The following is a 24,570-nucleotide window of genomic DNA, read 5'->3' on the forward strand; positions in this document are numbered from 1 at the left end:
ATTAATTTTTTCATTGTTTTTTTGCTGAACTATTATTTTTCCTTTGTTTTTTTTTTTTTGTCAGCAACATATATTTTCACCAGATGCCTCATAAATATAAAAGAGAGAGATGGATAAAGTGATTTTTCTGCAAGCAATCCAGCCGTACAACATCTCGCATTTGTTTCACAGGTTCGATGAGATCTTCCAAATGTGCGATTGGATTAAACAGGCGAATTTTTTGCTTTGTACGACGGCCGGTGTATTCGCATTTCATTGGATGTCAAGGTCACAGGAAGTTTAGCGTGGGAACCAACACGTGAAATGGTGAAAGGAAAAGGGCGAATTCGACGCTCAGCTCCTCGGGTTGTCGGCCTCGCGATTACTAGAAATTATCGCCGTGGTTTTTCATTTCCTCGGTTCCCCCCCCTCGTCTCTCGGTCGTACCCTTCCTCTTCCACGATTCTCTGGTTCTTCTCTTTTCACTGTCCTCTCGGTCGTTATCTGTAAACAACAAAAGCAACGGTGCTTCAGACGCGGCAGATCCCTCTCTGACCGGGTAGTGTATCTCTCCCTCCCCCTTTCTCTCTTTCTCTCATAAGTCAATTTCTCCTTAATTAATTTGTTGGGCCTTTCGCCCTTTAAGATCGCTCAAGTGTTAAAAATTCCCTAGCTTTCTTCTTCCGAAAATTTTAAGAGGTTATCACTCGAAGTTAAAATAACAGCTTATCTAGTTGAGATATTTGTTCTGATTCAGTTTTTGTGCTTGGTTCCCGTCTTTTACATCTGGTGATGCTTGAATAAAAAACTGGTTGCTTACTTTAAATTGGCCAAAGAATTTGCTTTATTGGTTCTGAGCTATTCCTGTGTTAAATTGAACTGTAATTCGAGTATTGAGAAATATGGGTTCAAACTGGGTTCAGACGTTAATGGAATTCTTGGTTGCGGAGCTGTGCCTTGGGCCGACGGATGCAAGTGACAGGTTGAATATTTTCTGTTTGGTTTTGTTATCTACATTTTGAGCTTATGGGATGAAAATAATGGATATAAACCAGGTCCAACCTACATTTTTGAAAATGGAAAATGGAATCTGTGTTTCTGGTTGTGTTTATAATTGCTTTGGAGATTTGGCTCTGGCTTTCAAAACTTGGGCAATTTCTAGCATCAATTGCTCTTTTAGATGTATTAACCAGCTTAAAGTGACTATCTACTTGGGAGGACTTATGATTGAGTTGATTTATTGGCTATACTCGTTCGCTCTAATTCATGTAAAAGTTAGTGATTTTGTTCGGTTAGTTGGATATAAATTAGTTATGCAATTCATTTAGAAGATGCTTACAGTGCCTTTTTTTAGCAACAGAAAAAAAAAAAAAAAAAGAAAGCCAAAGGTTAGGTCTGTATCCAGTCTACCCCACCCAAGACCCTAGATAGCTGGGGCCAACATTGGATAATGGCCATTTTTTTCTCTTTGCTTAAACTATTCTTTGCTGCATGTTGTATTGCTATTGCTTCTTTTTTTCCTCTAGGAAAATGTCCTTTCTTAATATTCTAGTTGTATAGAAATTTTGGTGGCTTAATTATCAAATTATTAGTAATCTTCTAAGTATTCTAGATTTGAAAATGCTATCTATTTTCTCTTTTTCATTTACCTATCTCAGATTTGAGCCCATCTTACCATAGATCTGCTCATCAAAGGTTTGATTTCAGAACATCCTATACCCGTTGCTATGAATTACCACTAGTGCTGCTCGAAAGATGTATAACCAACATTGATAAACTTATAAGCTATCCCTTTTCATTATCAAAGTAATTGTGAGTGATTAGCAATTGAATTAGGGAGGCTTCAAACGGTATCTTTGACATCAATGCCAGGAATATTTAAAAAAAGAATATCATGACTAATTTGGCTGTATTTTGGTTTGGTTGGTTATGTTGATTTTACTAGGCTTGTTATTACATAAAATTTTTCAAGTTTTCATAATGCACTTCAGTTATTGATAGTATTAGTCGATATTATTTTATTTGTGTTAACAATACTTCATTTTGTTGTTTGGGCTGTTAGGGAGGAAATAAATGGAAGGATTTTCAAGGAAGAATACTACTCTAAGGAGACTGTAATAGAAAACATATTAATAAGTGATGGTATGCTGGGTCAAAACATTGTTTATTTTTATCTTCTCTCCAAGAATGCTATGGTGAGGGGATGGTCTTGTGTAGCTAAGTCTACAGCTAGGTAGGACAGTAATATCTTATTCTTGGAAGCCTCAGAATATGTATCAAATTAAACTAAATTTAATTGACTAGTGTACAGAATCAAGGAATATCCAGAATTGGCAGGGTGTTTAGGGATCATAATTGGGTGATCTTGGCATTTTTTTTCAGGACCTATAGATCAAGGAGACTCACTAAAGGCTGAATTGCTTGCCTTACACCAAAATTTAAAGCTAGGCAAATCTCCGATCTCAGAGATATGCTGGTGGAAAGGTGATTCATGTATTACTTTAGGCTGCTTGTCAAAAAAAAAAAAAAAACAAGGACCATGTTTGGCAGATGCATCTTGAGGGAAGTAAGGAAGCTGTCTCTGGAACTAAGAGCTCACTTTAAATGGACACCAAGAGAAGCAAACTGTTTGGTAGATGCTTTAGCCAAAGAAGGGGTTAACAGGGCACAATTGTATCTGGAAGGGGATGGGGTGACAAATGGGGAACCTGCTACACAGTTTTGTATAAATAAAGGGGTGGTAGATGAGGCTACCTGGGGATATTGGGGGTGCTTGGCACTTTATCTTTGTATGTATTCCACGTTCTTTGTAACATATTGATAAAGTTGGCTGTTATAAATAAAAGAAATACTTCGTCTATTATTATTTCTTCTTTATTTCTGGTGCATTTTGGTGAAACTTACCTTTCCCCCCTTCTACGCTGAAATTGATATGAGAATTATAATTCCCCCCTCTGTGTTTCTTTTATTAGTCTATATGTTCTATGCATAATTGCTCGATTTGATATCATGTTATAAACATATCTTAAAACTTTTCATGTTGTTGTTTTAATTATTGTTATAAATACTTTTTTACCTTCATCGTTATTATCATCTTATAAACCCTATTATGATGTCTCATATCTAAAAAGGTCATTACTCAATGTTGGTCCTGACTATCTGGGATCTTGGGAGGGGTGGACTGGATATAGATCTAATCTTCAGCATTTTTTTATTTTGTGCAAAGTGGATGATCTCAAATTCAAGCTTAAGTTCTTATGCTTGTCTTCCTGAGATTTTACCATTACATCAAGCATTGGCCCCTTATGATGTTTCGTATCTTTATTTTTAATTGCAATTTGTTTCTCTGGTTAAGTTAAAAGGACTAATTTAAAATCTTGAAATCGGCAACAAGATTATAATTTGTAAATAAATGTAAAGATATCATGAACTTATTTATGCTTTTCTTTTATTTTTCTCCTTTTCTTGAGAGTTATCTTTTTCTGCTTTATTATTATTATTTTTATTGGGGGTGGGTGGGTGGGTAAAGTAAAAAGGATCTTGCTAAACTTGCTACTTATCTCAGAACTATGGTAAGAGGAAGAGATGCCTGCTGGGAGCACTGTGTTTTGGTTGATGCAACAAGACAAAAGGTCAGATGTAATTATTGTCAGCGTGAATTCAGTGGTGGGGTTTACCGTATGAAATTTCATTTGGCTCAAATCAAGAATAAAGACATAGTTCCCTGCACAGAGGTCCCAAATGAAGTGAGGGAATTCATTCTTAGCATATTAAACACTCCAAAGAAACAGAAGAATCCCAAAAAGCTAAAAGTAGATCGGGCAGCCAATGGTCTACAAAATAGCTCCTCTGCTAGTGGTGGTTTCCATCCTAACCCTGCATCTAGTGGACAACGAGGTAGCACTTGCCCATCTTTGTTATTTCCTCGTCCCTCACCAAGTGCACAACCAATGGTTGATGATGCTCAGAAGCAAAAGCAAGATGATGCTGATAAAAAGATAGCACTATTTTTCTTCCATAACTCTATTCCATTTAGTGCTACTAAGTCCATGCATTATCAGGCAATGGTGGATGCTATAGCAGAGTGTGGTGTAGGTTATAAAGCCCCGAGCTATGAAAAATTGAGATCCACTCTCTTGGAAAAGGTGAAAGGTGAAATAAATGATAATTACAAGAGATTTAGAGATGACTGGAAAGAAACAGGTTGCACAATCTTGTCTGATTGTTGGTCAGATGGTAGGAACAAATCGTTTGTTGTATTTTCAGTTACATGTCCTAAAGGGACATTGTTTCTTAAGTCAGTTGATGTATCAGGCCATGCAGATGATGCTCATTTCTTATTTGAGTTGCTTGAGTCAGTTGTTTTAGACGTTGGTGTGGAAAATGTTGTTCAAGTAATAACAGATAGTGCAGCTAGTTATGTTTATGCAGGAAGACTTCTCATGACCAAGTACAATTCATTATTCTGGTCTCCTTGCGCTTCATATTGTATTGACAAGATGCTTGAGGACATCAGTAAGCAGGAATGGGTGAGCACAGTATTGGAAGAGGCATTGGCTATTGCAAGGTACATATATAGCCATGCATGGATTTTGAATATGATGAGAAAGTTCACTGGTGGAATGGAATTGATCAGGCCAAGAATAACTAGATTTGTAACAAATTTCCTTTCCTTGAGATCCATTGTAATTCAGGAGGACAATTTGAAGCACATGTTCTCCCATACTGAATGGTTATCATCTGTATATAGTAGACGACCTGATGCACAAGCTATTAAGTCATTATTGCATTTAGATAGATTTTGGAAGTCAGCACATGAAGCTGTGAATATCTCAGAGCCCCTCGTTAAAGTTTTGAGGATTGTAGATGGTGATATGCCTGCCATGGGTTATATATATGAGTTCATGGAAAGGGCAAAGATTTCTATTAGAATGTATTATAAAGGGATTGAAGAGAAATATATGCCAATTTGGGACATAATTGACAGGAGATGGAATATGCAGCTTCATTCTCCATTACATGCAGCTGCAGCTTATCTTAATCCTTCTATTACGTACAATCCAAATTTTAAGGTTGACATAAAGATGAGGAATGGGTTTCAAGAAGCCATGATGAAGATGCTTCCTGAGGATAAAGATAAGATTGAATTCACTAAGGAACATCCTGTATATCTAAATGCACATGGTGCTCTTGGCAGTGAGTTTGCAATCATGGGTAGGACATTGAATGCTCCAGGTATATACTACTAATCTCCGCTTTCTAGGTTTTGTTTGTTGTATCGAGCTATGACTAGTATCCTGTAAGGGGCTGATGTCAGGGTGAAAATGCCAGAATTTGATGGTTTCCTTCTATATGCCCCCCCTCCCCGCTTTCCTTTCTTTTGATAATCTTTCTTCCATAAGCCCACTATATAGGACTATATGAAAGATATCTATGCTGAACACTGGATATTAGTATCCTCTGATCCATGGCATTCAAGGGTCAGGGGACAAGTGGTGATATGCCCAGAAGGGTCTATAGACCCCAGTGGCGTTGACTTTCAAATATTTTCTTCTGGCCTACCCTTTGAACTATACTACATGTTGGAAAGAGGTGGATATCATCTTTTGGTTGTATTTGACTAGAGAGTATTTCTCATTTAATAGAATCTTCTAGAAATCATAAAGAACTGTCTGTATGCCAACTGACTTCTTCTTGTCCATAGGTGATTGGTGGGCAGGATATGGTTATGAGGTCCCTACATTGCAGAGAGTTGCAATACGGATACTAAGCCAACCTTGTAGCTCTCACTGGTGCAGATGGAACTGGAGCACCTTTGAGAATAAACATGCCAAGAAACGCAACAGAATGGAGCAGGAGAAGTTCAATGATTTTGTTTTTGTGCACTGCAATCTCCGCTTACAGGCTATCCGGCAAAATAGGGATGGAAAATGTAGACCTATTATATATGATGAAATAGATGTTAGTTCTGAATGGCCAACGGAGTCTGAATCATCATTCCTCCTCTTGGATGATTCATGGCTAGAAAACCTTCCCTTTGACTGCAGAAGTAGCCCTTCAACTTATGAATAAACTGGTGAAAAAAAAAAAAGGAAAAGGAATTCAATCATGATTGCACGTTGTTGTACATTTGTTGTACTTTAGGCTTGCTAATTGTTTAGATAATATAGAAATTCAGCATCTTCACTCAATTTCACCATCAAGATTGGTAGCTCACTCCAGGATACCTAATATATACTCTCATATCCAGTCATCCTTTCCAGAGGAATATGTTTTCTTGTCTATTAGGAAACAAGAGATGATACCTATCTGTTTATACGTTTGTCTATGCTCAGCAAATTTTAGGGCTTTCTTCCTCATGTTGTGTTTCTTTAGAGATGAAGCAGCCCAGAACTTTTTGTGAAATTTATTTACCTATGGCAAGTTTGTCATTGCCATGTAAATAATTAAGCTTCTCTAATCTCGAACTAGAATTGCAACAACGTGTAGAATCATATTCTAATTGTTCCATATAACAATTAGCAGCTAATGAACTACATGTTGGACTCTATCCCTGCAATTTTCTCGTGTGTTTTCTATATTTTTGAAATGTTCATTTTCCATAGGAACAGCTAGTTTACATTGCAAATATGCAATTAGTAGACGTTCAGGACTGTTATCAGTCTTGAACCCTAATGGATTTCAGGTTCGAAAATAAGGAAAAAATGTATAGAGAGGAGAGGAGAAAGAGGGAGGAAAGAGTAGTAGAACACAAGAGTTGAAAGGAGGAACAGAAGCTTAATGTTTTGCCACCGCCACTTTATTTAATATTTATAGGTTATGCTCATTACATGGAAATGATAGATCTGCCCTTATTCTTTACATAACAAATAGAGCAAAATAAGACTGAAACAAATAATAACTGAAACAACTAAATGACCAACAACTAACCCTAGGAAGACTAGAACACCTTCTACCTTACGAACACAGTGGGACTGTAGTTGTGGGACCCACATCAGTGTTCTCGACACTCCCCATCAAGTTGGGAATAAATGTTTATCATTCCCAACTTGAAAAGATCCACTTCTAGCTTCTTCCGTGGTACAACTTTGGTGAGGATATCTGTTAGTTGCATGTGGGAGGTGATGTACGGGAGACACACTTCTTGTGATGAGACATTCTCTCGTACAAAATATTGATCAACTTCAATATGTTTAGTTATGTCATGCTGCACCGGGTTGTGTGCTATATTAATAGCCGCTTGATTATCACAATACAACATCAGAGGCTTCTCATACTCAATACCCAACTCCTCAAGTAGTGATCTCAGCCACTCTGTTAGCCATTGACCTGTATTTAGTTTCAGCACTAGATCGGGAGACAATACTCTGTTTCTTACTCCTCCAAGAGACCAGGTTACCTCCCACAAGAGCACAATATCTAGAGGTAGACCTTTTGTCATCAACACTCACAGCCCAATCAGCATCTGTATAGACCTCCACTTTCATGTGGCCATTGTTCTTGAACAGTATACCTCTACCTGGGCATCTCTTCAAGTATGTTAATATTCTTTTTGCTGCTAGAAGGTGCGTGGTTCTAGGAGAATGCATATACTGACTGACAACACTAATTGCATAACTGATATCTGGCCGAGTGAGACATAGATATAGGAGCTTTCCCACTAATCGCTGAAACATAACCTTGTCTTCAAGAGGCTCCCCACTCTCTGCACTAATCCTGTGGTTCTATTCAATGGGTGTATCTGCAAGTTTGACACCTAACTTTCTAGTTTTAGCCAACAGATATAGAACATATTTCCTCTGAGAGACAAAGATCCCCTGTTTAGATCTAGCAACCTCAGTACCCAAAAAATACCGTAGTGCACCCAGATCTTTCACCTCAAACTCTTGATGAATGAGCTATTTGAGGGACTCAATCTCATGGCTGTCATTTCCTTTCACCACAATATCATCAACATATACTACAAGTAGTGTCAGAGAGGACTCCACCCTCTTGATGAACAGTGTATGATCTGACTGGGCCTATACATAACTGAACTTCCCAATGGCTAGTCTGAATCTGTCGAACCAAGCTCTAGGTGACTGCTTCAAACCATACAATGCCTTATTGAGCCGGCAGACCTTCTTACCTGCTTCTGTATCATAGAATCCAGGAGGCAACAGCATGTAAACCTCTTCCTGCAAGTCCCCATTCAGAAAGGCATTTTTAACGTCCATTTGGTACAAAGGCCAAGTGTGACTTGCTGCAAGAGATAATAGAACTTGAATGGTGGTCATCTTGACAACCGGGGCAAATGTCTCCAAGTAATCTATACCATAAGTCTAAGTGAACCCTTTTGCAACTAGCCGAGCTTTGTACCTCTCAATGGAACCATCCGCATTGTGCTTCACAGTAAATACCCATCTACATCCAACTGGTTTCTTTCCTTTGAGTAAATCAACTAGATCCCAGGTATTATTTTTCAACAGGGCATCCATTTCAACTTGCATTGCACCTCTCCACTCCGGGACTGATAGGGCTTCTTGCACTGCTCTTGGAATAGGGACATTAGCAACGAAAGTGAGATAGGTGCAGTGGGCTGTAGATGTGGTGCAATGCCGTTTTCCTTTATGGATGGCAATGGGAAGGTCAAGGTCATCTGCAGGGGGTGAAGTGGCAACAATGGAAGGAGTCTCTATGGGCCCTGGGACTGTAATATCTAGACTTGGAGCCGCAGAAGAGGTTGGAGCTGGCCGGGACTGCAGATGACTGGAATCAACCTGCCTGCATCGCCTGTGATAGACTCTCAACTCCTGATCCCCTTGACCACCCTCGCTACTGCAGCCCTCATCACCCAATGGAATAGGTAAAGGAACAACCCCAAAAGTATTAACCATGCCCTCACTGTACTCCCCCCTGAAGAAAATGACCCAAATCCCCACACTCACTACTCTCCCCCTGAAGAGAGACCCGAGAATAGTAGGTGTCTCCTCAAAGAAAGTGACATCCATGGATACAAACTTCTTCCCTAAGACATGATCATAGCAGCAATAACCCTTTTGAGTTTGTGCATAACCAAGAAAGATGCATTTGGAGGCCTTGGGTTCGAACTTGGAGTGATGGGGACCGAGAAGCTGAACAAAACAGGTACATCCAAATGTTTTCAGGGGAATAGTAAACAACTCATTGATGTTGCACGATCTAATGCTCTCTACTGGCAGACAGATTGGATGTTGGGCTGGTGAGGCCGCCTCGGTGAGTTGCAAGAAAATAATATAGAGTGTTTGGTTGCTTTATCTGGGGTAGGCACTTTCATGCTTAAGTTAGCGAAGAGTGTTTTGAAGCAACATTTTGAAAAACGACTCAGAAATTGAATCATTTTGGCCACCGGTTTTTGGGTCGATGGTCTGACCGTCCAATTCGAATAGACGACCTGTTCTAACAAACAAATTGAAAAAACAAATAAAAATAAAATGGTCAAAATGGTTGAATGGGTCAACGGGTTGACAATTTGACCACCCAGGTCGATGGGTTATTGACTTTTTCAACGGTTTTTTTTATCAAAACCGAGTTTGGGGTAAAACGGAATCGGTTGCCTCGATGATTCTTGGGCCGAACGGTTTGACCATCCGGGTCAACGACAGTTCGAAAATATTGTTTTGAAGAGTTAGAATGCAAGAGAGCTTAAGAGTTGTGAAAGCTAAATCGTGTGTACCTTTCTTGAAGAATGGGGCACTTTTATATAGGTGCAACTTACCATGGGTTTCATGTAGCACATCCAAGATCATCTGCCCATTTGGTTCAAACATGTTTTCACGCCCGAAAGCAAACTCTACGTAAAGCGATAATGCTTATCTATTTGCCTTCGAAATGGGTAGGACGGGGTTCAACTCCATTAACATGGCGATGTGAGCCAAGAAGAGTCGAAGATGATAACCCACTCGTGAAGTCGCCAGTCACGTCGTACGCTGCTAACTAGGCCATGGTCAAGTCAGCGGAGGTATGTCACCTCTTATGCTGACCTGATACTCTTTTGGGGTGTTAGCGTATTCCATCAGTTTTAGTATTGTATCTATCTTTATCCCCTTAATTCTAGGAGATATAGTTCCACTCCAATTACTGTACATATTTTTTCTTTCCTTTTTGTATTCCAATTTAGGTTGCCGACTTGTTTTCTGGTTGTATCCTTAGCTTTATTATAAATAGGTTGTAACCTATTGAATTCAAGAAATATTATTTTCCCACTTATCTTCTTTGCTCTTTTGTATCATGGTATCAGAGCTGCGATCCGCATCTCCTTGCTTCCTCTGCGTTTCTTGTTTCTCTTCTGCAAATTTTGATTTGGTCTGAGTTCGGTAGACCTTGATCGAGCTATGCTTATTCTGTCCAGTGATTCTTGATCTAGCCGTTCACCGACTTTTCTTGTTTCCTCTCTGCAAATCTTGATCAGGCTGCAATTCCTATCACAACCGCAATCGATGCTTGCTCAACGGTTCTTGATCTCCCCTGGTCTCACTCAAACGATCTCCAGCTTGCTAAAACCACAGTCTCTCTCTATCTTTCTTTTTGGATCCGAATGTCCTTGTGAAAATCGGCATTATGGCACCATTGCCGCTGGAAGAGTTATGGCTTTAGGCTTGGTTGAAGGTGGATTTATTTGTCTGCAGAGGTTGAAAGTGGATTTATCTATTTGTGGCGTTTGGAAAGGCAAGAAAATTATGATCCAGTTGTCTCTCTACTCAACGATTCTTGATCCAGTTGTCTTCTTGCAATTCTTGACTCAATCGCGATCGTGCTTGAGCTATTTCTAGTTTTTTTTTTCTCTGTCTTTCTGTCTCGATACCATTCTTACTGGCAAGCCCACTGTCACATCATCGTCGATCGAGTCCATCGGCAGCCGTTCGACCGGGATAGTTCGTTCAAAAGCTGGGGCAGGCGAGGCGTTCTCAGGACTCTCCCGAGACTTAAGCTCAACCGCATCCTTCCTTCTTTTGAACAGATGCTATGTTGCTTGAATGAAGCATGCAGCCCATGTGCGCCATTGGTGTGAGCAGAACCAAAACTTGTGCCTAAGTTGCTTGCTATGAACTGTGTTTAAGGTCAGTATTGAGATTTTCCCGTGACTTGTGTTGCTCCAAAATTCTGCATTTCTCTTCATGGATTTTGATGATGCGCAATCCGGTCTGTCCTAGCTGCCAGTTACCTCACTTCTGACGAGATCAAAGGTGCCTGAAATAAGTAAGGAAATGGAGACTTCCGGGGAGGAACCCGTTTGAAACACTCCGAAGCTCAAGTTAGTGTTCTTCAGAAGGCAAGGGAAATGAGGAATTCTAAGACCAAAAAATGCAAGAATCACATACCTCTTCTATGTGAGATGGGGGCCTTTTATAATCACCCTGTACGCTCACTTCCATGCCTCTGCCAATTCGGGCATCATTACCTGTGCCAGATCGGGTCACTTCCTCTACCAATTGCCAGTTCGGGTGTCATAATCTCCACTGTCAGTTGTCAGTTCGGGTGTCATAACCTCCATTGCTAGTTGCTAGGGCCGCCTCTGTCCGTCTGGGATGGCGGGGCAGGCGGCCGTTGGATGGCGACTGTCATGTGCCGGTCCCCTAATCAGTCAAATGTGCCACCTCCGTGTACGGTCTCCTGGGCGTCAGGTACGGTTGTTCAGTCAGGCGACTTTGGAGCCAAAGTGGTGTTCGAGGTGAAGTCTTGAGTTCGGATAGAAGTATGGCCCAAACTACCCCTGGGTGGGCAGTTTGGGTTTTTTTTTTTTTCCTTTTGTGCTCCTAGCAAGGCTTAGGACCTCGAAGGGAGAGTTCGGGTTCCTCCTTGGGGAGCTCGGGAATCATTAGCTCGGAGCTCGGGACTCTTTAGCTCGGAGCTCGGGTTGTAGGTTCCTCGAGGGAGCTCGGGACTCCTTAGTTCGGAGCTCGGGTTTGTGGGCCTGCTGCCGTGCCGAGATGGCGCTTCTGCCAGGTCACTTTCGGTTGCTCCGACGTGTCGCATGGCCAAGGGGTTGGGTCAAATCTTCCTCCACCAATTGCCCCCTACTCCCCATGCTCGGGGTCTTGACCTGGCGTGAGGAGTTCACGGGATGACAGGTGGATTTGCCTTGGGACATTTTTGGCCTTGATCAGGAACTTTTCTGGTCCGGTCTGCTTGTGTTCTCGGCTCAACCTGGGTTGGCTTGGCTCGACCAGGGATCGGTCCTGGGCTGCGTGTGGCTCACGCGCGCAAACGATTTTTGAATTTTTCAAAATTTTGAACATGCACGCCAAACAATTTCAAATTTTTGAATGTGCGCGCCGAAGTGTCTTTTCTTCGGGGAGTGCGCAATTGACTTTGCGGGGAGCCGTTGGATGGTTTCGATCTTGGTCGTTGATGCACGGATACAGTGGCTTTAAATAGTGGGGGGATCCCCAGTCACTTTCCTCTATTATCCTTCAGCGTTTGTTCCTTGAGCTCGCGTCCAAGCCGGCCAGCTCGCATCACTTGTCCGTAGTTTGGCCACTCGTCCGTAGTTCGATAGCTTTTCCTGGTGAGTCCTCAGACTTCTTTGTTTTTGATATCTAGTTTTAGTAGCATGGATAGCCCTCTAGGGGGGTCAGAACCGATATTCTACCCCCGACAGTCTTAGTGAGTCCGAGGCGGGGCCCGAGGTAGAGCTCGAGGAAGAGCTCGAGTTTGAGCCCGTAGGCCGAGTCACCTCGGGTAGTTTGGCATCCACCTCTCGCCAAGGTAGGGTGCCAGATAAGTTCGAACCCTCTACTATGACGTCCGAAGGTCTTTGGTCCCTTATCGTCCAGTACAACCTATACGAGGAGTATACTTACTTTTTACCCTCGGGTGACTTTCCTTGGGAGCATGGTCTGGATGAGATCGTGATATTCTGGGAGCAGCTTGTTGTCGGGCAGCACCTTCCCTTCTATCCCCTAATCGTCGAGGTTATGAATCACTTTGGCGTCACTATAGGTCAGCTTCACCCGAACTCTATCCGCAACCTTGTCGGGACTATCTCCCTTTGCTGTGAGCACTACCTTCCTTTGGACTTAGAAATTTTCTCTGTTATTCTCATGCTTAAGAAACAAGTGGGTCCCTTGCTCGAGCGTAGGAGGGCATACTACTTGTCACCTCGCCCGAGCTTCAAGCTCTTACACGATCTCCCAAACAAGGTCCTAGCGTGGAAGCGGGACTACTTCGTGGTTCAAAGTGCTACGGGGTAGCCGTTTCCTACTGAGTGGGGTTTGGCCGCTCCTGATCCCGGTGTTGTTTTAGATGAAGACACAGTGAAGGGCCTCCAGGACTGGGCCTGGCTTGGGCTAAAATGCGAAGCCTATCTGACGGAGGATAAACTCATTCAAGCCAGTCTGAGTTTGGGTAGGTTTCTTGCTCAGATAAAGATATTTGTTTCTGCTTTTATTCCCGTCTTCTGACGTCGAGCTCCTTTTTGCATGTGTTATGGAGGCAGACAAGACTCGAGATGCGAACTTGTTTGCTGGCATGAAGCGGAAGAAGCGAGCTGCTAAGCGAGTTCACGCCGATCCTTCCCGGGTGGTGGAGCCTGAGGTACTGAGGATGAAGCCTCCTGGGGAACCCAAGGTGCCCCCTTTAGTTTAGGAGGCAGCAGGGGTTCCCTATGCTAGGGCTCACTATGCTGATTCTGCCTATACCCGAGCTGCGCCTTCGGTCTCGGGGAGCCACGGTGGGATTGGGAGTGTGCTGACGTCAGGCTACGCTCTCCGGAAAAGCAAGGCCACCACTTGTCCTGAGGAGGTCGCGCAGTGGGCCGATCTCCCTTCCAATCTCATAGGTGCTCGAGCTACAACTCACGCCATGGTGGTAAGTCGGAGTGGGTTTTTTTTTCTTTGCCGAGCCGATTTGTCCTCGTTCTGGCAGGTGAACTCCTCTATCCATGCCTTAGAGATCCAGGCGGAGAGACGCTTGAAACGGGCAAAAGCTGTCGAGGCGGCTTCTCGTGCTGCGCGGGCTGAGCTATCGAGGTCTCAGAGGGACAAAGAGGACTAAATGGTGGTGAGGCATATGGCCGATCTGAAGTTGGACCTGGAGCACCAGGTCGAGTACCTTCAGGAAGACATTAGGGAGAAGACGCAGATCTTTTCTCAGGCCGTTGAGGAGGCGAAGGTGAAAGTCGTTGAGGATTATATCACCTCGTCACACTTTGACGGCATGATGGTGGGCTCGTACAGACAGGGTTTCAAGTTGAGTCGATGGATGATAAGGAACACATACCCCGACCTCGATATCAGTGCCATAACCACCTTGCGCACTACTGAGGAGTTGGCTGCCACAACTGATGACGATGCGGATTCCGAAGATGAAGCGAGTCCTTCAGGTGTTGTCGAAGTCTCTTCTGAAGGCGAGGAAGATTGACTTTTGGGCTTGTGAGCTCATTTGTGTTTTTTGTTTGTTTTTTCTCTCTTGTTTGTTTTAGCAATGAAGTACTTTTTTTTGTTCGAAAAGTGTTGTGCAAATATTCTCCTCTTGCCGAAGTGAGTATATACCCGACTTGTTAGACTTAAGCCCCGAGGCGAGTTAACATAGTAAGGCTATGTGCCTGATCTGTTCTCCGCCCGGGTTAGTTAACATAGGCTGAATTGGGCCCTGGGCTATGCAGCTCGGGATCCATACTTGTGCAAATTGCTTTCGTTGATGAAGTGTCGAGGTCATCTTTGGCTTGGTATTCTGCCCCTTTTGGTGCCGAGGTCTTTGTTAGCTTGGCATTCTGGGCCTTAGGGTGCTGAGGTCTTTGCTATCTTGGTAGTGGCTTATGGCCTGCTTAGTTTGATAACTTATAAGTAAAATCGTCTTAAGTTGACGATGTTCCATGCTCGGGGTATCTGCTTACCTTCCAGGGTCTCGAGCTCGTATGCTCCCCCAAGTACTCTCTTCACTCGGTAGGGTCCTTCCTAGTTCAGCCTGAATTTGCCAACGCCGGGCTCAGGTACCATGATTTTGCAAAGGATCAGGTTGACAACACGAATGTTTCGTTTCTTAACTCTGGCGTTGTAGTACTGAGCTACCCTTTGCTGGTATGATGTGGTTCTGATGTATCCGAGGTCCCTCACCTCGTCAAGTAGGTAGAGGTCGGTACGTAGCTCGTCGCTATTAGTATTGTCGCTGTATGCTTCCAACCAAAGTGAGGGGATCTCGATTTCGGCTAGGATGACTACCTCCGTGCCATAGGTGATGTTGAAGGGAGTTTCTCCAGTGGCGGTCTTCTTTGTAGTTCGTCCGCCCATAGTCCTTTAGCTCAGTCTAGCCTGGCTTTTAGTTCGCGGAGGATAGCTCTATTTGTGACTTCTGCTTGACCATTTGCTTGTGGGTGCACGACAGATGTGAAGTTTTGTCGGGTCCCCATGCCTTGGCACCACTCTTGGAATTTGACGTCTTCGAACTGCTTGTCATTGTCGGAGATCAGCACCCGAGGTAGCCTGAAGTGGCACACTATGTTCTTCTAGAAGAAGTTCTGGACATTTTGAGTTGTGATGGTTATGAGAGTTTCAGCTTCAACCCACTTGGTGAAGTAGTCTACCGCCACTACTAGGAACTTCCTTCCTCCTGTTGCTGGCAGGAATGGTCCGAGTAGGTCGATACCCCATTGTGCGAAGGGCCATGGGCTGGTGAGGTACTTGAGGTCGACGGAGGGATGATGGTGGATATTGGCGTGCTTTTGGCACTTCTCGCATTTCCTGATTAGCCCGACGGCGTCTACTTTCATTGTTGGCCAATAGTACCCCTGTCGTAGTGCCTTATGAGCGACGGCCCTGCCCTCCAAGTGTCTGCCACATATGCCTTCATGAATGTTGCGGAGTATGAGCTCGACTTCGGGAGGTCGCAAGCAGCATAGGTAAGGGAGCGTGTAGGATTTTCGGTACTGCCATCCGTCTCTCATGACGTACTTGGCTGCCTGACGCTCTACCCTCCTAGCAGCGTTGCATTCTTCGGGGAGGGTTCCATGTAGCAGGAAGCTCGCGAGTGGATCAATCCAGCTCAGTTTTGCTTGGGCGACAGGAGCGACCTCCTCTGCCCCCCGAAGAATGTTGGGCCGAGGTAACTCTTCTATGTACACAGTTCTCATGGTGTTGTCACTGGTGCTGGCTAGCCGGGATAGGGCGTCGACCTCAGTGTTCTCAGACCTCGGGATTTGCTTGATGAAGTGTGATTGGAAGCTAAGCAGTACCTCTTTTACCTTTGCCAAGTAGGCCATCATAGCTGGCTCGCGGGCTTCATATTCCCCTGTAACTTGGTTGACCACGAGCTAGGAATCGTTGCAGATAACTATGTGTTTTGCCTTTACTTCTTGTGCCAGGGTTAGCCCAGCTATCAACATCTTGTATTCTGCCTCATTGTTGGATGCCGCGAACTCAAAGCGTAGTCTGTACTCCAGTTTTGTGTCACTCAGACCACGGAGAACTACACTGGCTCCGCTGCCTTGCTGGTTTGAGGAGCCATCTACGTGAAGGATCCAGGGCTCTTCATCCTAGTTCGGGCTTGGCCTAACTAAGAGAGATACCGAACTGGGTGCAACCTCACGGGGCTCGGACTCAACCGGCTTGGGAGCACTGAGCTCACCCGAACTGGGAACCTCGTGCTCAACCAGGCTAAGGACCTCGGAGCTGAACGTGCATTTTGCAACAAAATCCGCCAAGGCTTGAGCTTTGATGGCGGTTCGAGGCTTGTACCGGAGATCGTACTCACTGAGTTCGATGGCCCACTTCATCAATCGTCCAGAGACCTCGGGCCTGAGTAATACTTGCCTTAAGGATTTGTCGGTGAGGACGATGATGGGATGAGCTTGAAAATACGGGCGGAGTTTGCGAGCCGTAGTGACCAGAGCATAAGCTAGCTTTTCTATCTCTGGGATGAGTATGAACCTATTAGTGGTACTCTACTTCATCGTAGCCCATTGCCCTCCCTTGAAGTTGTGATCAAAGATTTGCTCTCTGAAGAAACTCGACTAAAAACACTTCAAGATGAGCGTTCCGTACTATCTACTGATGTTCTTGTTACTCCGGGTACATCTACTACTTCTTCAATTTCCTCTAAATCCTTAAAACGGAGTTTTTGCAATTACTGCAAGAAGACTGGTCACACTATTTTTGAGTGCCACCGCCAGCAAGCCAAAAAGGCATCTGGACAGAAGTCCTCATCCATGGGTTCTCAGGCTTCGAGTTCTACTGCCGTTGTTGCCACAAAGGATTCTTCTGATAACACCTCTCCAAAATTTTCTCTTCGAGACCTCCAAACCCTTCTTCACCAGCTCCAACCTGCTTCTGGTAATGCCTTCTAATTCAGTCTTGTTCGTCACTCCAGGTGCTACCTCATCATGGTATTTTGATTCTTCCTGTTGCAATCATATGACATCCAATTCATACCTATTTACTTCCAAGTCCCGACCTTCTGTTGCACCAATTGTTCATACTATCGATAGTTCAACCTTAACTGTTAAAAGTGTAGGAACTATTTCAACACCTCGTTTGTCACTACCTATTACTTTTTTGGTACCTCAATTATCTATAAATCTTATATCTGTTAGACAATTATGTGAACTTGGTTTTGAAATACATTTCTCAAGTCGCGGTTGTATTGTGCAAGATCCATGGATAGGGAAGATCATTGGGACAGACTGTAAGGTTGGGAGATTGTTTGAGCTATCATCTCTTCAATTACCATCTCTTGCTGGTGCTGTCACCTCTAGCGTCTGGCATTCTCATCTTGGTCACATTTCTACCTCTAAGTTAGGATCTTTAATTTCTAATGGATGTTTGGGTCCTGTTAAAACAATACCCTTTGATTGTGTTTCCTGTCATCTTTCAAAATATCATGCTTTGCCTTTTAATATAAGTGAATATGTTTCTTCTGCACCTTTTGATCTTATTAATTCTGATATTTGGGGACCTTCGCCTCATAATACCATGGGTGGTTCGTGTTATTTTGTGATATTCGTTGATGATTTCTCTCGGTATACAGGATTTATCTCATGCGTAATAAATCTGAATTACCTGCAATTTATATTCAATTTGCCACCATGATCAAAACTCAATTTTCCTTTATCATCAAATTTTTTCGCATTGATAATGCCATGGAATATAGAGATTCTATCCTTACCCAATTTCTTTCACAAAATGGAATCATCATTCATAGATCTTGTCCCGACACTTCTCAACAAAATGGGCATGCAGAACAAAAACATAGGCATATTCTTGATACTGTCCAAACTCTTTTAATCTCTTCCTCTTGTCATGAGCGTTTTTGGGGGGAGGCAGTCCTCACTGTTGTTTATACCATCAATTGCATTCCTTCTCCTGTTATTTGTAACATTTCTCCTTATGAACGGTTGTATGGCCATTGCCTTGATTACCAGCCACTTCGTGTGTTTTGTTGTGCTTGTTTTGTTCTATTACAACCTCATGAACATACCAAATTGGAACCAAAAGCACATTTATGTTGTTTTCTCGGGTATGGTATTGAACATAAAGGATATTGGTGTTGGGATCCTCTTTCCCAACAACTTCGCATATCTTGTCATGTTACCTTTTGGGAACACAAAATGCTCTCAAGTCTCTCCCCATTTCGAGTTACCACGACATCTTCATATTTTTTTACTGATCCTACTATTTCGTTTTTTCTTGATGATTTACCTACAGGTCCGATTACTTCTTCCTTTGATAGCTCTAATAGTATTACGCAACCTACAACCTCTCCTAATGCATCTACCTTGGCTATGGATTCTCCAGCTCTGCCTTCTTCTGAGCTCTTGATTCCTCCTACTGAATTAGACCCTGATCATTCTGATGCTCCACTCCGTCGTTCTGGTAGGGTCACTAAACCTTCCATTCTCCTTTATGATTTTCATTGTTACTCTACCATTGTTTCTTTATACGAGCCTCGTACCTATCGCGAGGCTAGTACTGCCCCTCTATGGCAGAAAACAATGGTAGAAGAAATCCAAGCTCTTACAAGCACTCATACTTGGGATTTAGTTGACCTGCCTTCAGATAAATCCGTGATTGGTTGTAAATGGGTCTACAAAATCAAGACTCGGGCAGATGGTTCAGTTGAAAGGTATAAAGCTAGATTGGTAGCAAAAGGGTTCACACAAGAGTATGTCATTGATTATGAGGAGACTTTTGCCCCAATGGCCCGTCTCACTTCTGTTTGCAGTCTTATTGCGATTGTTGCAGCTAAGCACTGGCAACTATTTCAGATGGATGTTAAGAATGCTTTTCTCAATGGAGATCTTTCTGAAGAGATTTATATGCAGCCCCCTCCTGGTTATGATCATCTACCTAATCAGATTTGTCGTCTCCGTAAAGTTCTATATGGACTTAAGCAAGCGCCTCGAACATGGTTCTCCAAATTCAGCTCTACCGTTTGTCAGTTTGGTTTTCACTCTAGCACTCATGATCATGCCTTGTTCATTCGTAAGACCTCTCAGGGTTGTGTACTTCTCCTCCTTTATGTGGATGACATGATCATTATTGGTGATGATTTGCAGGGCATTTCTGCTTTTAAGACTTCTCTCAGCAAACAATTTGAAATGAAAGATCTTGGTCGACTAAATTATTTCTTAGGCATTGAGGTCTCCCTCGACCAATCAGCATATTATCTGTCTCAGGCCAAGTATGCCACTGATCTTGTTTCTCGTGCCTGACTCACTGATACTAAGATTGTTGACACTTCGATTGAGCCTAATACCCATTTTTCAGCCACTGATGGTATTCCTCTCAGTGACTGCACCTTATATCGGCAACTAGTTGGCAGTCTTGTATACCTTACGGTTACTCGTCCTAATATTGCATATGCAGTTCATATTGTGAGTCAGTTCATGTCTACCCCCTCGCACTACTCATTATGTTGCTGTGCTTTGCATCATCCGTTATGTCAATGGCACTTTGTTTCATGGACTTCACTACTCCAGCTCTTCCTCTCTTCACTTGATCGCATATTCTGATGCTAATTGGGCCGGTGATCCTACTGACAGACGCTCCACTACTAGTTATTGCTTCTTTATTGGCAACTCTCTTATATCTTGGCGTAGTAAGAAGCAAACGGTTGTCTCTCGTTTCAGTACCGAAACTGAATATCAAGCTCTTGCTAACACTACCTCCGAGCTGTTATGGTTACGATGGTTACTCCATGACATGGGAATTACTCATTCATCTGCAACCTCTCTTTACTGTGACAATCGTAGCGCCATACATATTGCCCACAATATGTATTTCATAAGCGCACTAAGTATATTGAGATTGATTGTCACTTCATTCATCATCGTGTGCTCCAGGGTATTGTTCGCCTTATTCCTGCCCCTTCCCAGGATCAGTCTGCAGATATATTTACCAAAGGTCACTCTCCTCTTCGCTTTCGTATTCTACTTGGCAAACTCCATATGACTGATACATTACCATCTTGAGTTTGAGGGGGGATGTTAGCGTATTCCATCAGTTTTAGTATTGTATCTATCTTTATCCCCTTAATTCTAGGAGATATAATTCCACTCCAATTACTGTACATATTTTTTTCTTTCCTTTTTGTATTCCAATTTAAGTTGCCAACCTATTATTTGATTGTAAGCTTAGCTTTATTATAAATAGATTGTAACCAATTGAATTCACATCAACAAATATTATTTTCCCATTTATCTTCTTTGCTCTTCTCTTTGGTATCGTGGGGGCGTCCACAGGGTGCCCAGCCGACTTGGGTGCGACATGTCCAAAGTGCTAAAATCAACCCTCACCATGGTCCTATAGCATTTTTACACCACACGAGAGGAAGATATTCATATTTGTATGTTTTCATTGAGATGGGAGATTTTAGCAATCCAAGTTGCAAGGGGTGTTACGTCAAAAAAAGTTGGCAAGCGGTGTGAGGAGGAAATCCAATTTAATAAAATATAACGTGGCAATTTCTCGCACCCCCCCCCCCACCCCCCAAAAAAAAGAAAAGAAAAACTTCTGGATAAGTTTGCTTTTCATCAGTAAAAGGTCAACCGTCGCCCGTCGGTCCTCGGTGGCAGAGTTACCTTATTTCTTCAGTCTCCCTTTGCCGCCCAACCCACACACAGCACTCTCATCTTATGGGCTCCCTTCCTGTTCCTGATGCGTTGCGGTGGTGGTGGCAAGTGAGCAACCGCAGAGATGAATACGCCCGAGCAGTGCTCACACTTTCCTTGGTAGTCCTTTCCATCTCCTGGTACGCATGGTTAACCAGGAAATCAAGGAAGGCAGACCTCCCGTTGCCGCCCGGCCCACGAGGCCTGCCCCTGGTCGGAAACCTCCTTTCCCTTCAGCCGGAACTCCACGTCTATTTCGCCGAGCTGGCGCGGACCTATGGCCCCATCACGAAATTGCAGCTAGGTAAGAAGTTGGGCATTGTGATTACCTCACCGTCGTTGCCTAAGGAAGTGCTCAAGGACCACGACACCACCTTTGCCAACCATGACGTACCGGCTGCAGGCCGGGCGTCTACATATGGGGGCCTTGATATTTTATGGACTCCATATGGTCCAGAGTGGCGATTGCTGCGTAAGGTGTGCGTGCGTGAGATGCTCGGCATTGCCACTCTTGACGCCGTCTATGGCCTTCGTCAGCGGGAGGTTCGCCGGACCGTGGAATACCTGTATTCCAGGACTGGCTCCCCGGTGAATATTGGGGAGCAGATGTTCTTGACCGTGCTCAATCTGATCACGAGCATGCTGTGGGGCGATACGATCAATGGGGAGGAGCGGTCTCGTCTCGGCGCAGAGTTCCGACAAGCCATTGGCGAGATGACAGCGCTACTGAGTGTGCCCAATGTTTCCGATTTTTTTCCTATTCTGGCCGCTTCGATCTGCAAGGCGTGGAGAGGAAGATGAAGGGTCTGGCCTCGCAGTTTGATCGAATGTTTGATTCCATGATTCATAAACGGCTGAATATCATGGACGAAAAAGGTAAAGAGGAGGGCCATGACTTTCTGCAGTTCCTATTGAATCTCAAGGACCAAGGAGATGCTAACAACTCCCTCACAATGAATCAAATCAAGGCCTTACTCATGGTATGGTTTTACTTAATTAATCTAGCTAGATTTAAAATGATATCCAGTTCATCCTCACCAATATTTCATCACTTTGAAGATAACTCTGTTCTGTTGGGCATTTATATTTGTAATCAGACTGATCAATCATATCGTTGACTGAACAGGACATGGTGATTGGTGGGACGGAAACGACTTCAAACACGGTAGAGTGGGCAATAGCCGAACTGATGAACAAACCAGAGAGGATGAGGAAAGCCCAAGAAGAACTGGAGAGAGTGGTGGGTAAAGACAACATAGTCGAAGAGTCTCACCTTCCCAAGCTACACTACTTGCAAGCCGTGATGAAAGAAGTGCTCCGTTTACACCCGGTTCTGCCACTGTTAGTCCCCCATTGCCCAAGCTCTTCGTGCGCTGTTGGGGGTTACATGGTCCCCAAGGGCGCCAGAGTCTTCGTCAATGCGTGGGCAATCCATAGAGACCCTGCGTTGTGGGACAAACCCTTGACGTTTGATCCCGAGAGGTTCTTGATTGATGGGAAATGGGATTACACCGGCAAGGATTTGAGCTACTTCCCGTTTGGTTCCGGGAGGAGGATATGTGCAGGGATAGCAACGGCAGAGAGGATGGTTATGTATGCATTGGCATCGCTGTTGCATTCGTTCAACTGGGAAATACCGAAGGGAGCAAAGCTTCAACTTACTGAGAAGTTTGGGACTGCGCTAAAGAAGGCCACACCTCTTGTCGCAGTCCCCACGCCAAGGTTATCTGATCCAAAACTTTATGCCTGATGTTAATTTCGATAAAGAAGGCCACACCTCTTGACTGTGTTGAAATGCAATAAAGTTTTAAATATATATATATATATATATATATATATATATATATGCAGAGAAGATTCTGTTCTGTTCTTGATCGAATTGAGAGTACTCAGCTCAGATCTATGTTGTATAAAAGAAATGAACAACAAAATAAGCCCAATGCAATAATTTTCAAGAAACTAAAACAAGATGGGTGGTTGGCTGGTTGCAGTGATTAGCAGAAGGTCTTTGAACATTACAGAAAATAACTCAGACAAGCTTGACGTATTAACCTTCCGGTATAGCAGTAACTCTATAATGCCATGACTAGTGCCTGCCAAATTCTAGGTTGTCTTTTGCGAAAAGAAGATTCCCCTCATTGCATTTAGGTAAATCCGAAGCCATTTTTCAGCACCATTTTCTACAACCGAGTTCATCCTTTTTTATTTTTATTTTATTTTAATGATTTCTCTTTTTGTTTTCTTAAATCATCCTAATGATGTAGGTGTTTTTCTTTTCTTTTCTTTTTTTTTTTCATTTCAGCCGTGATTATTTTGTTGATTGGATGGTGTTTGGCATTCTTGTTTATTAGGTGTAAAAATCATTAGAATAGCTTGTTGGTTGATTTGGATAGCATTCTATGTCTGTTTAGTAGTTACTTAACTTAATTAGAATCAATATCATTGCTGAAATTTCTTCTCTCTCATATTATTCAAATTCGGATGTCTACTTAAGTGAATATACATTTTGGATCTTTTGCTTGAATGTTAGAATATGTGTTTAATGGTGCTTTATCTTTGTGTCAAATTATAATTTAAATTAGTTTGTTGTCTTATTTATTTGATTATTTTGTTTTATGATTTTTTTTATCCTAAATGTAGATTGTATTTAGTAAGCCCTATTTGAAGTGGCTCATAGGGGATTGATTCCCTTGTGTTTTGATTTTCTCATTAGCCTAATAGGAACGAGGGGAACCTTGGATAAAGAAGGATGATGCATATAGTTGCCTAATCCTTTGTTCATTTAAGGGTTTCCTTCACCCAAAAAAGAGAATGAGAGGGTGGAATCACTTGGGAAACAAGCCACCATGACTATCCTCTTTGATGGGTAAGGTTGTTAGAAATCTAGTAGGTTTTGTTTCCTTTGCTTCTTATTCTTTCTTTACTAAATTAGGGGAATGGTACTACATGTTAAGTATGGGAGATAGGTGCTTAACACCTTCCCTCTCTCCCCTAAAAAGTACCTAGAATAACTTTATCTTGGGTATGTATGAGTCATGTCTTGTTCATTGAACATGGGAGGCCCATCACTCCCATGTTTCTATTCTAGATGGGTGGCGGTTCCATACCATTTCAGCCATGGAGTGAATCCCAATTTCAATGGGATGTTCATAGTATACAATGGCGTTTCATTGTTATTGTGTTTTGAGTTAATCAATTCAAATTCGTTAGAAATATGTTTTTGTCAGTGTCACATCATGTATGGGCATAGTTTCAAGTAGAAAATTGCATGTGTGGAAAACATCAAATTTAAAGTTTTAAGAAGAAATAACAATTTGTATGTTCAATTCAAATCTGTCTCACAATTGTGAGACAAATGCTATGCAAAATCACTATACCAAACACTCCCTAGGTTTTGGCCTAACTAAGATGTTGGTCTTCGGACTTCAATATATGACAAAGAGTTATGGTCAAGGTTCAAAATATCGATATGTCTGATACGCCGGTAGGGGTGTATCGGGCGAATCAATATTGTTTTTTGATGCTTTTTT

General features: G+C 42.9%; 1 protein-coding gene, 1 long non-coding RNA gene and 1 pseudogene across 4 annotated transcripts; all 3 read left to right on the forward strand.

Moving 5' to 3' along the window:
• The first annotated feature begins 281 nt into the window (after positions 1 to 281).
• On the forward strand, positions 282 to 6,170 carry LOC148861934 (uncharacterized). 2 transcript variants are annotated; one of them, XM_088986767.1, is made up of 4 exons: positions 285 to 538; positions 903 to 961; positions 3,545 to 5,214; positions 5,684 to 6,170. In XM_088986767.1, the coding sequence occupies exons 2-4, from the start codon at positions 909 to 911 to the stop codon at positions 6,049 to 6,051; spliced, it is 2,091 nt and encodes a 696-aa protein (XP_088842893.1). In that variant the 5' UTR covers positions 285 to 538; positions 903 to 908; the 3' UTR covers positions 6,052 to 6,170. The 2 variants fall into 2 exon arrangements, with proteins under 2 accessions (XP_088842894.1, XP_088842893.1); XM_088986768.1 differs by lacking the exon at positions 903 to 961 and having other exon boundaries at positions 282 to 538.
• LOC148861935 (uncharacterized) lies at positions 2,042 to 2,839 on the forward strand. Its single transcript, XR_016113434.1, has 2 exons — positions 2,042 to 2,212; positions 2,362 to 2,839. It is a non-coding gene; the product is annotated as an uncharacterized LOC148861935 (long non-coding RNA).
• Positions 6,171 to 20,955: 14,785 nt separating the features above from the next.
• On the forward strand, positions 20,956 to 22,869 carry LOC148861936 (cytochrome P450 monooxygenase 76AD131-like; annotated as a pseudogene). Its single transcript, XR_016113433.1, has 2 exons — positions 20,956 to 22,020; positions 22,167 to 22,869. The product of XR_016113433.1 is annotated as a cytochrome P450 monooxygenase 76AD131-like (transcript).
• Positions 22,870 to 24,570: the final 1,701 nt, after the last annotated feature.

This window comes from Nelumbo lutea, chromosome 4 (genome assembly GCF_056320005.1).
Source record: "Nelumbo lutea isolate HS-2025 chromosome 4, American lotus-T2T, whole genome shotgun sequence".
Classification (NCBI taxonomy): Eukaryota; Viridiplantae; Streptophyta; class Magnoliopsida; order Proteales; family Nelumbonaceae; genus Nelumbo; species Nelumbo lutea.

What these genes read in the sequence shown, in the direction of transcription:
- LOC148861934 (XM_088986767.1), top strand. Translation starts at nt 909, where the DNA reads ATGGAATTCTTGGTTGCGGAGCTGTGCCTTGGGCCGACGGATGCAAGT. An exon ending in CCGACGGATGCAAGTGACAG is followed by an intron (nt 962 to 3,544) that starts GTTGAATATTTT and finishes TACTTATCTCAG; the next exon opens with AACTATGGTAAGAGGAAGAG. An exon ending in TAGGACATTGAATGCTCCAG is followed by an intron (nt 5,215 to 5,683) that starts GTATATACTACT and finishes TCTTGTCCATAG; the next exon opens with GTGATTGGTGGGCAGGATAT.